At 39.4% G+C, this 13,013-nt stretch overlaps 1 protein-coding gene across 7 annotated transcripts in view; it reads right to left on the bottom strand.

Moving 5' to 3' along the window:
- AGAP1 (ArfGAP with GTPase domain, ankyrin repeat and PH domain 1) overlaps positions 1-13,013 on the bottom strand; it is a 347,733-nt gene that overhangs the window by 52,568 nt on the left and 282,152 nt on the right. For 3 of the 7 annotated variants that reach the window (XM_068686209.1, XM_068686203.1, XM_068686204.1), the window contains one exon: positions 1,844-1,921. The exons of the other annotated variants lie outside the window; for them this stretch is intronic. In XM_068686209.1, the coding sequence (XP_068542310.1) occupies positions 1,844-1,921 (78 nt within the window). The remainder of the gene's footprint in view (positions 1-1,843; positions 1,922-13,013) is intronic. 7 annotated transcript variants of the gene reach the window in all.

The raw sequence follows: 13,013 nt of genomic DNA, 5'->3' as shown, positions 1-13,013 counted from the left end.
TATGGAGAACAGTGGATCTTCAGTTTTCAGCAGGGATTATACTTCCAAAAAAAGATGCATTTGTTTAATTTCAGAATTTCACTTTGATGACAGCTCTCAAAACTCTTTGGACCATATAGCTATCAGGAACACATTCCCATAAGCTTATTCAGTGTGCCTTCGACAGCTAGTTTGATGAGTGCAGTAAGGGATTTTTTAAACCAGACAGGCCCTAAACCCTGAGATCTTCATCTGTAAGACACAAGGGAATTCTTTACACTTGTTTCACTGCTACAATTTAATAACAAGTAGGTATAAAATCACCAGCTCCTCCATGAGCATACCTGTAACAAACATGTCTGTGCACTGATTAACAGAAAAGATTAAAAACCAGCACGTACATACAAAATTAAATATTATTAAAAGTATCTACTTAGTTTCCTATTAAATGGAAAAAGAAAACATTTATGTCGAATAATCACTTTCTCTCATTTCATATTTTGCACTTGAAAAGACACCAAAATGATCAAAATAGGCAGAATTTTGCAACTGTTGCTCTGAAAGGTAATAATTTTACATTTACACTGAGAAATAAAACAAAATTATAATTAAAAAAGCCTCCTTAACAAGCTGCAGGAAAATTACACTTTTGTTTCCCACATATACTTTATTTGGCAGTGAGAGCACGGCATCCAACTGCAATACAGCAGTAATTGTGCAAAAAAGGACGGTGATATAAATCACCAAAGGTTAATGATCAGGATGTGAACAGAGGGACTTGTTTACAGAAATAGCATGCAATTTAAAATTTACAAGAGATTTAATGCCACTGCTTGGCAATCACTAAAATCAACAGCCCAGAAAACAGTGACATTAAGAAAAATATTACAGTTATAATCATTCCAAAATAAGTCAATTAGTGTTAGGGCATGCGCTTGCGATTACTTGACCCATTTGGTTCGCACTTAAGTGAAAAAAATCCCCCCCCCATTATATTGAGATTACTGAGTTGTGACCTATTTTGCATTCCATATTTCTTACACTATCCCTCTTACATGCCGCTGGAGATGGTGGCAGAGGTTTTTTCTCCTCTCCTGGCTTCCAAGTAATTCTGACCTTTGACATTTGTAATAATAAAAAAAAGAAGGAAGTTTATAATTGTGTTGTTCAAATGAAGGTGGAGGGGGAAAAAAAATTCAATGTGCTATTATACAAAAGCCATGACGGCTGTCTTCAGTGGAAAAAAAAGCAATGTAAGTCAATTTGTGAACTTTGGCACCAGATGACCTTTAGAAATACAACAATATACAGAATTTACAAGCAAGAGTAGCACATGCAAATGACCCGGCACTGTCTCGCCTTTGGATTAGAGCTGCAAAGAGCATTATGGAGAACGCTTTCACAAAACAAATTAAGACTGTTACTTAAATGTCACGGCACACTATTGTATTTGGCTACAGATCATTACACCTGATACTAACACTTTTAAAAACTGTAATAACTTGGGAAATATTACATTGAGTGCCCACATGTATAAAGGGAATATAAAAAAATAAATAAATAAAAGAAGAAAATGGGTTCTTGAAGTAATTTAAACATCACCACTCCACGACTAGAGGGAAAGGTCAAAATTTAAGTAAGCTGAAAGGAACATGAATGGTAAAATAAAATGCACAAACAAAAAGATGAAAAGACCACTGGAATGACTCTGCAAACATAAGATGAAAGCACGCATGCTTTGGGCAAATTTGATTTCCATTCCTGCATTTGGTAAGGGAGAGACGGAATGAGGACAATTTTCAGAAAAGCGGGTTAAAAAAGGGGTAGAGAGGAGGTGTTCATCTAAAACGTGTTGTTTTGTTACCTTCAGTGTTGGTGCTGCTGCTGCTGTATATATTTCGCAGGCTACCAACACGGTTTAGTTTCCAAGCTTTGCGTTTGGCTGCATCCAGAGAGCAGAAGGGGAAGAGAAAAAAAAGAGAATAGAATAAAAATAAAGAAAAGAAAAAAAATGAGGAGGGGGGGAAAAAAGAAACATCAAAATAGCATGTGAAGTAAAATACAAGCACAAGCCTGTTACATGTGAAGAGTTACACACAGAAAATGCACACAAGACTATACAGCCTCTCAGATCCACAAACAATATGGAAAGCCTCTTCCTTATTGGAAATGTTTTTTAAAACTCTGAAACATGACAGGGTTTGGCAAGACTAGATGGATCTGCTATTAGAACAGACAAAACCAGACCAGTAGAACTAAAAATGCACAACGTATTTGTACAGAGGATACCAGACTTGTCAAAACAACTGCTGTAAAATGCTATTTAATACTCAAACTCAGCCAGACGAGTTCTTTTCCTCCAAAAGCCTATATTAATCACTTGATGCCTGTAGTTATAACACCTTTGAAAGTTGAGGTGATGATGCAATGGGCTTAAATCATCAAAACAAGAATGAATGTTATTTGCAGGATTGAGCTTACAGGCATTACTTCATTATTTTGAAGACTGTCAAGTAGACATAGATGCTGTGTAAATTTTATTTGTGCTTCCCCCTCACCCCTGGCAAATCACTGCAAAACAGAAGTTTTACTTGGAAATTGCAAATGTGTATATATATATATATATATAGATAGATTATATTATGGACACCACCACTGCTTTATGAGAATCCACATTTTTTTTAGATTTTCTGAGATCCCAGTTGCTGTTTTTACAATTAGCAGGAAATATTGCTCAAAAGCACTTAATTCCTGTGCTCATTAAAAGAGACTAAATTTTTACGTTCTTTAAAATCTACATGTTTCTCCTTGCAAGTGAATTCACAGCATGAGAAGTGCATTCAATCAACAACATGCTTAGACTCAGTTGCATCAGACAGGATTGCATGAAACATCCAAGTACACCATGGTACCGCTGGCCTGTAACAGTGACTTAGGCTGAAATAATAGAAACGTCCCCTCTCCTTTACCCATGGACAAGGAGGGAATGGCGTATCTATGGAAAGTGGTATCTCTACAAGCTTTTCAACCACCTCATCAGCTTACCTGATGTTTACAAGTTTATAAGAAATAATAACGCAACATTGCCTGGCCTGTAATAATTTTGTAAAATGTGTTGTACAGGATCAGGGGTGAGATCACTGTGGTCAGTGAGAACTGGAAGAGCATCAAGACCTCCTTCTGTGACTTTTCTCAGTAGATCACACAGACCTAGTGCCCATAGACAGTGAAGAGCCTGAGCTCAGGTGTGAGACTTCTAAAAAGGACAGTATCGGTTACAGTATTATTAATTATGATTAATTTCCATGACGTTTTAAAACCGAACATTCTACCACTCTGATTCAGCTTATTATGGAGAAACTTGTGATGAATTTGGAATAAGACCCCCTAAGCACAGACGCTCCTCATCCTTTAGGATAACGTGAACATCACACAACATAATGAGTACGGTGATAAAACATTTAAGAATTTTTCTTTCTAAATTTAACAGAGAACTTTTTTTAACGTCCCATGGAACTCAGACTGAACAGCTGCTTTCACAGAAAAGGAACAGTGACACAAAGTCATTCAAATGCTTAACAAAAAGCTTGATTTTTGGCTGAAGATCTAAGGCTGGAACAAGCACTTGTTTGCTGCACATGGATACCTGTCATAAAGCAGCACGGAGCTCGTGTTTGCAGGAGGTGATGTGTTCAGGCACTGAAAGGAGAACGTTTCTCTCTCCAGCCCCTATCTCAAAGTTGCCTGTTTAAAGCCATCCTCATGTACACACCGAGAAAGAACTTCAAACTGCACAGACAGTAAAACAGCTATAAAAAAGTTATTACTGCAGCTAAGAGAAATGCCTCAGCACCCTGGACTGTTGAGCTAGATGTCCTGTTGTAATAAAGTGATCCGCAGGCTTTAGTGCTCTGTGCTGAGAGGGAAAATGGAGGACTGGGTACCTTACATCACAGAGCAGTTTGGACTGGAAGGGACCTCAAAGCCCCCCCAGTGCCACCCCTCAAGCAGAGCAGGCCCCATCCAGCCTGGCCTTGGGCACTGCCAGGGATGGGGCACCCACAGCTCCTCAGGGCAGCCTGGGACATTGCCGCCCTCAGAGTGAAAAATTTCTTCCTTACATCTAATCTAAACCTCCCCTCTTTTGGTTTAAAGCCATTATCCTTGTCCTATTGCCACATTCCTTAATGAAGAGTCCCTCCCAGCTTTCCTGTATCCCCTTTAAGCATTGAAAGGCTGCTACAAGGCTTCAGAGTGTGCACACACACTCGTGTGTGTGCAGCCCAGGACACAATCGTCTTTCTGGGCTGCAAGTGCACATTGCCGGCTCGTGTCACTCATCTGAGTGACATCCTTTAGACTATATATCACTGAAATTAAAGTACGTAATGTTATCTGGAAGATTAAGTTAGATCTATTTAAAAATTAAAGTTCATCGAATTTAAATATATCTTCGTTGTATGCATCCTTCAATATGAAAAATCTTCAGTTTTAGAAATACTTAACTAGTCCCAGCAGGTACCAGCAACTAGAGAGGCACAATTTCCCAGCTGAAAACTTGTTTTTCCTGAAAAAAATTTACATATAAATAGGCAAAATCGAGGTTTGGCACCCTCAAGAAAGGAAGACCATTTCCAGTATACAAAGACCCTTTCCCAGTCTGTTTTCATTTTTCAAACTTTAATCGCATGTTAAAGTACGGACATATAAGCAGGAAGTGAACTTGCAGCCTGGTTTTCTATTAACCTATTGATGAAATAGTCCATTTTAATGTGTTCAGTGTCATGCCTTTTTCTTCTTTTTAAACAAATGGACTTTTTTTCTCAGTGAAGCTGAGGTCCTGATACATCCTAGCGTGTCCTTTAGCATCGATTAGAATCCAGTCTGCTTCCTGGTGGTGCTCTGCGGTCTCTGAGAATTCACAAATATGATCAGCAGCAGGGTTGGACAGTGCCAAGCTCAGCCTCCGCCGGGTGATTGATGTGCGTGCGACCACCAGGGCCTAGCCCAGCCATCCCACCCTGACTGCCTTCAAAATTACAGTCTGACTATAAATTTCTGCTACCTACCAACAAGGCCTCAGCAGGCACTGGAGGTCATTGTTTGCCTGATCCGCCTTTGACTTACATGCCGGAATATTCGGTCCATCCAGCCTGGATTCACTCCCCAGTTTTAAGTTAGCTCAGTGTGAGCTCTGGTTGCCAGCTCTGGTGTTGTATACGTATGTGCATAGATAAAGAAAAGCATGAAAGCCAGAACTGGTTTCCAATGAAAAGTTATTAAAAATACTTTATTATTTAACAGAAACAAAGCTTTGTAATGAGAAAAGATCTTTAGGGTGAATTATCTGTTGAAGTATTTTCTGGAAGTCTGTTTTCTTCGAATAACCTTACTAAGAAGCATATCTACTTAGAGATATTAAAAAGAAACCAATAAATACTTTTCTCAAACAACAAATACCTGGAATGAAGGTAACTATTTCCCAAAAGATACGAGTATTTGATTTAGCTTGTCCTGAAATGGCAACTAGTATTCTGCCTAGTATGCTGGACTACCACAATCTGAATGACTAATGTATTTTAATAACGTTTTGAGAAAATCTTGTTAACATCGACACTTGCCCTGATCTCTGGCTTGAACGCTGACAGGAAAACAACATCTTGCAGCAATCAAAGCAGGGCCCCATCCCAACTAGCATGTAGGCACAGAGTGGAAGCACAGTTTCTGATCTTCACCAAGCTCATTAACTCCAGAATTTAGATTACTGAGATTAAGCTCTTACCTTTGCCAGGCAAATTAATTTGTGCTTCCAAACTCTCAATCTGGACTAGCACAATAAGTCATTATCTGTCACCCGATGGCTCTGAGCTCTGCTTTTAACACACCTGCAAAACAACGCCTTGATTGTTGCAACGTTCGACTTGGTGCAAGCCATCATCTGGCAGTTCCTCCCAGTGGTTACCATAGGAAGAAATCACAAAGCAACAAACCATGAAAGCGTTGACTCTCGGAGCCTGACATGTGGTTTTACGATGAAGGGTTAAAATGATTTCTTGAGCTCTTACAAGGAAGCTACTCTCAATTTTACCATCTATGATCTGATGCGTCACTCGTGTGGCACATACACGCTCAGACATCTAGTTCAAATATACCATTTGAGGGACTAGAACCTACCGTATTGATTTGTAAGGAGGGAAGAATGATGTGCTTCTATATAACTGTGTCAAGTGTTACAATGGACCATACAGATATTTATTTTTTATAGCAGGAACTACTCCCCAGGTAGTCAGAGGTCAGCAGTCGTTGAATCATCTCCACATACTGTAAAAGAACCACATGCTACCTAAACAGACATACCAGTTCAAACTGCTTGTATTCCTCTTTGCTTCATCCTAATTTTCATCATAATTTTTATGGCGAACAAATGGTGTGCACAATTGCAAAGTTCTGTTGGGGTAGAACTGCATTTTTGGAAGGATACATCCCCAGCCATTTCTGCATCCAGAAGGGAGGACTGGATGTGTTCCTTGCAGTCTCTCCAGAAGCACTCCCATTTCCTTCCTTCACTCCTTCTGGGTCACTCAAAAGAGTTGCAAGAGCATCTTATGGGTGTTTTTAATATCAGCTTTGTGTTTCACCAGGGAATGTGGTAGCTCTCACTTTTAGAAAGTACCTTGCCACGTCTACACCTAAACACTATGAGTCCAGTAAGACAAAACACTTGCCATTGTTCATTCATGCCTCACCTATGGCCCCTTGTAAGATTAAAAAAACCACACACAAATACACAAAAAAACTCAAAACCTTTTCAGGTGTTGTCCATGACATGACATGATCAGTGTCTTCTGCTCTTTGCCTCAAGAGTTCACAGCCTGCAGAAGCCCTGGCCAGGACGGATGCCTCCTGGTGCCAGGTGTTAAGACTGGGCTCGAAAATTTCTTGGTTGAGCCACGTAGAGAAATGCCCTTCTGCATCATTTCTGTTAGCAAATGCAGAGCGCAGTTTCTCTGGCTGCGTTGTCCCTGTGTACAGCTGGGAACCAAGCACAGCTCTGCAAAGCAGTATGCCGAAACTCGCCGTGGCTTGGCACTTCACGAGGGCTGACACCTACTTTTAGAAGGACGTGCTCTCTATCAAATGGGACTATCGTACCAGCGGTCCGTGTGTCAGCAGGGGTTGCGTTACCCATGACAGCTGTCAAGGTTTGCTCGCTCTGCGCATAACATTATATGAAAGTCATTTCAAAGGGGTAGCACATAGCCCTCATTCTCACCTCAAAAACCTCACGCTGATTCACCAGTCACACAGCCCCACTGAACAAAGCACCGCCATTACAGGGAAGCTGCAAGGCAAACTTCTCGTATGCATTGCTCTGCAAATGTAACTCAACTTTATTGTGCCAGAAGAGCCTTGAAATGGGACAGATTGCATTTCCAAAGTCCATACATCCATTTTTTCCCCCAGTTCTGCTGCACCTGCCGATAGTGCAAGACAAACTCCCTGCCACAAAAGGGTGTTGAGAAGCACCCAACTCATGTCATAAGGGCACCAGAGAAGCCCCTAGAGAAAGGGCAATTTTTAAGAACATTGGGAAAAAGTGATTAATTAGAGACAAACTGCAGGCAAAGGGGTCTTGTAGCTCACCAAACAACATCCTGGGCATCTAGCTACCTAAAAACTGCTAGTGGGGCTTGCCTTCAGCAGTTGATCTTGATGTGATAAACTCATCTTTTCAGAACACAGGCTTTGACCTCTTCTAGAGTTTACACAAGCAAGACTCACACTTTTTTTTTTTTGTTGTTGTTGTTCTACACAAGCTTTTCCTGTTTATTTTGTAAATGAATTACTCCCACCAATTCGTCCTTCTGTTTCACCAGCTGCAGAACCACAAAGCTCCCAGATCTACAACCTGGACCTTACAAAACAATAAAAATCTGGGTTTCCTATGAAAAGCCTTAACTGCTTAAATCAAGCATGACTTAGGGCACGTGAGGCTTAATGTGTAGAAATGCTACAGCCTGGCAAACAGACAGAGAGGTCTGTGTGTGCTTGCAGAGCACACGGAGCATAGGAGTCATGAAGCCCTTGTCATGACTTTAGGTGCTGAAGAGACTCACTGTGCTTTACCAGATGCAATTCCACTCTGTTATTTCAATTTTCTGGGTCCTTATCTTTACATTTGCCGTTTAGAAGGTACAGACTGCAATGCACACACTCTAAAATGGAAGCTGTACATGTTATTTAGTGGCTGAACAAGTCTTTGACCATCCAAACACCACTGAAATAGAGCTCTGTAAAATGAATCCAAATAGAAGACAGTTAAAACTAGTGGGAGATGATTAAACATTAGGTCTCTGTCCATTGCAGCAAGCCCTGATGATAAAATGGTGGCAACAGTTTGTCATTTCAGCTGAAGCTCTGGGAGGACATCCAGCTGTATCTGGAGGCACAGGCAATCCTCCATTTGCTGTTAATTTTGAATATTTCACCTTGTGAGATGAATTATACTTATCCAACATACATGCTGTATGTAAAATGAGCTTGGTCATGTTTTAAATGTTTATATCATAAAGTGAGAATAGGCATGTCAGCAGATGAAGAAGAAAATTAGGCTTTGGAATGGCCTTTTGTTAAGATACGGAGTAACTGGGAATCAATTAAGCTTAATGACTCCCAATTACCGCATATCTTCGTATTTGTTCAGGCAATAACTTTACATCTGTGACCAACCCCTTGCAGACAGAGTTTCTTCTGTGTTTGCTTTCTTTAATAGGGATGCTATTTATTCCGTGTTAATGAATCTACTTTTCCTGTCTGATTTTGATTAGTTAGGTATTGTACTAAATATGTTTACCACCATTACGATCACATACCATTATTTCTAAAAGCATCTACTGTATAAACCATGTGCACGCCTGATGGTACGCCTGTTTAATAATACCTGTGAAGTTCTCGAAGGATGGTTAAGGTGCTGCTCACCTAAACACGACATTACAACCCCCTTCAAGTTGCTTAAACCACACTATTGATGCATGATAAGCAGAAATATGCTTTCTTTCTTAGGGGAGTCTCAATATCTAGAGTCTCACCCTACAAATCCTCCTCCACTGCTGTACCGAGAAACTACAGACTTGCTAATGTCACCTCTGGTCTCCGTGTGACAGAGTTCTTTGTTGATTAGATAAATAGTCCTCAGATAGCTGATTAAAAAATGATGTAGCCGTTAGGTTGTGTGTCCAAGCCCTGTCAGCCATGTTGGATGTTAAAGTGTGCATGAATTACATCCCTGGAGTGTGCTGAACAGTGCTGATTAAATGAGGCACGCCACAGCCCTCAGCATCAATTATCAGAAATAATAGGATCTTTTCACCTACACTGGAGGAAGGGGGCTGGGGATGGAGTCAGCATGCCACTCATTTCTCAGAATATCTCATCATCGTAAGCTCAAAATAATAACACTGTTCATTCACGTAGGGACATTTGTTTATTTTTATTGTGTAATGATAAAGACTGAGAAGATACATGAGGAAAAACCTGCCATAGCATACACCAGGTGATTTTTTTTTAAAAACATACAATACCTGTGTAACATCTATCTAGAAAAATAGGGATATGTAAGATCTGGGGAAGACACAAGAGGGGTGTTTAAGGGTAAACTCCAGGACAATCTACATGAAGTTGCCACCACACTGCGGAAACGTTTCTACGTTTCAGCCACCCTCACCCTCTTTTTCAGCTCACTCTTCATCATGAGTGGTTTCATCAGGAGCTGTGAAACTGCAGATTGGGGATTTTCCTTTTTTGTTGGTCAGCAGAACAGCGATTTGCTTAACAAGATCATACTCCTTCATAAGAGGGTTGAAATTATTTCATTGAGATGCAGCCTAGGAGATTCCTACACCACTTAAACTTGTTCCTTCAGCTGTGAAGGGGCCTGAGACGGTCTCTTTTACCCTATATGGAAGCAGCAATGATGAAAATTCCTCAAAAAGGGTTACAAAAAGGGCATATATAATATATGATGTAGTTAGAAAGTCAAATTATCTATACTTAATGTTTCTAGATCTGACCAACACTAAATTTTAAAATAAAATACCAAGTGCAAGGATCTCAGAAATATATACACTACTTTTGTATAATTCCTAACAAATGGTCATATTTGCATACAGCAGATCTATTAAATCAGATTTCCAAAGTAAAATATCTTTAAACACTTCAGGGCAACTCTAAGGTTTCCAAACCTTACATTCCTTCTGTATGCTGATGTTAACAGGACATGCACCCCAAAAGACCAAAAAAATGAATACAAATACAAAAAATACAAAAAACGAAATACAAAAAATACAGCCACTGATGGTTATTCAATAAAAATAGAAGCCAAAGTCTGACAATAATAGCCCTTAATATATCATATGGGTTCTTTTTGAACACCAGGATATTGAGCAGCTTGTTTTCCTGAGCAAATTACTAAAAATGCCAAGTTATGTAAGTTACCCAACCCAAACACAAGTAAAACCTTATGCCTGACACACAAAAAAAAAAACTCTCCTCCCAAACTAAAATCCTTTCCAGTGCTCTGTTTTAAACCCGCAAAAGACTCTAAAAGTAATACTTCAATTCACATTAATACTTAATTACATTTGGCTTAGATTCAGCTTGGAACATTTCGAATGAAGACAAAAAATGAAAACGCATTCATACTTCTACTCATGGCAGGGAAGAAAGTTAGGAGTTAGTTTAATTAAACATTTCTAAAAAATGTTTTTAATTCCTTTTTTTCCCCGTCACATTTCTCCACAGAAACTTTTGCAGCAGGTACAGGACTAACTAAACTATTCAGTGCATTTCAAATACACTATAAATATACTAGATTCAAATCGACAAACGTAAATGTTAATTGGAAACATTTTTCTCAGTTTTTCATTATCTGAGCAGAAAATTATGGGTCTTTTATACACACACACAAAATCCTTTTCAACCACCTAGAAAAATTATCTTTTAATAAAAGCTTTAAATTATACTATCATATTTCAAAGGCAACGAACAGTTAAAGCAGCTAATCAAAGGTATAATTATTTAATGACTACTACTCATGCTATCTAACAGGGCCATAATTGCTTGGCTGTGATCACTAGACCACCAGCTTCAATACTGGAAAACAAGTACTTTGCTTGTAGCATTTGATCGACCAATTTCTAAGGTTAGTTTCTCCAATTGGGTTGACTTCACAAGGCTAGCTGAGTTATTACAGAATTAGATAATCAGTTTGTCAAACTGCCTCCTTTTTCTTTTTTTTTTTTTTTTGTGCACACATCTGTACTAAGAAAAAAACTACAGAGGAAAAAAAAAAGCCTAACAGCATGCAAAAATATTACCCTGACAAAATGCTATTTATAAAAATCAATGATTTTTTTTTCATTTTTAATGATACAAGACAGTTCTCTGTAAACCCTAGCTGACTCCATTCTAGTAATTCAAACGTAAAAACCCAAAAGGTGCCTATTAAAAATTATATTTTATTTCTCTTTTAATATTTATTGTCCATATTAATCTACTCTAAATAGGTGGAAGAGTATGCAAGTGGGCCTTCTGACACTCTTTCATCGTTTATGTCATGTCTTGTACAATTGGAAACATGAGAAAAATAATCTAGAATCAAGTATTTATTATCAGAGCCATCCAGAAGCTAAGCAAGTGTACAGTGCATGTTGGTTTATTTTTTGGTTTAGTAAAAGTACGTATGAAAAAGCTGTTCGGGTCACTATATTTTAACATTAAATGCTAAATACAAACTACTATTACACTTATTTTGTGGTGCTATGCTCCCTTCTGTTAGATTTGATACAAGACACTGGCCCCTCTGGAATTCCAAAGATATCTGAATACCTATCCAATTAGCTAGACAACATCTTGATTTCCAGATCAGTCCCATTCTTGTAATTAGTACAGTGGGAGCTCAAGTGAGGGCAGCACCACCTGGGACACTGCTCTCTGAACCAGACACCACCGAGGAACTCGCCCTTCTCAGCCCTACCCTGCAGCCCGATGCACCTCCAGGCTCAGCAGGGGGGCACGAGGGAAAGCTGACTGCGACCTGATCACACCGCTGCACCTGGCTGAGTAACACCTGTGACAAACCCTGTAAAACTGCACGAATTGCACAAGAAACCCTCTTGGGTTTGGTCCTTCCTGGCAACGCTCCCGCTGTATAATGCAAAATGCATCGCTGTTAAAACCGAAGCGATGCATTTCTAAGAAGAGCAGGAGAAAGCAGAGGGCTGAAGAGGAAACGCCGTGCGAGGGAAGCATCTGGGACACAAAAGAAAAGATTAGAGGAGCAAGTGTGGGACATATGGGGGCCACGTGTTATTCGCAATCAGCCCACCTCCTTTCTGCTGTTTAGACACAGCATTGCTCAGTGGAAAGAGAAAACGCTTCCTTGCCTGCCCCACAGAGAACCACTAGTTTTATGGCATGATGGATTTATTCTTGTTTCGGACCATCAGTTTCATCTATGGACAGGGAGACGACAATCTTGCCCGTTATAGGCTGATAAACAAGCAGCATTTAAATCCATTAACCAGAGATGCACTGCTCTGTACCCTTCTCCCTCTCCGAACAAAAAGCAGCCACGTTTTGTTGATAGTGCAAGCAATTACTGTCAGCAGTAATTGTTACAAAACAACAGAAAGAGCTGTTTCTGCTCAATGGAGTTATATTTTCAGTGCTCACTTTAAAAACGGTTCCCAGCACAGGAATCCTGAATTTCCAAAGTATTTGGCCATTGATTTCCCACAAAATTTCTTTTCCAATGCGTACAAGGTGTCACAGTGGAAATATTGCAAGCTAAAACCAAAACGTCCTAAATTAGGCTGAACTACTGTGAGTGGCTGAATTAAAGCCCAAAAGAGCACATTTGTTTTCTCACGTGGTAGAAAAATCATAACATGTTCAAATATATATATATATACAAATATATATATGTGTGTATATATATACATATATATATTCACATATGTACCAAGTCGGATAGG

The sequence above is a fragment of the Anas acuta genome, chromosome 6 (assembly GCF_963932015.1).
Source record: "Anas acuta chromosome 6, bAnaAcu1.1, whole genome shotgun sequence".
In the NCBI taxonomy this organism is placed as follows: Eukaryota; Metazoa; Chordata; class Aves; order Anseriformes; family Anatidae; genus Anas; species Anas acuta.
This window is presented reverse-complemented; position numbering and strand designations above follow the sequence as displayed.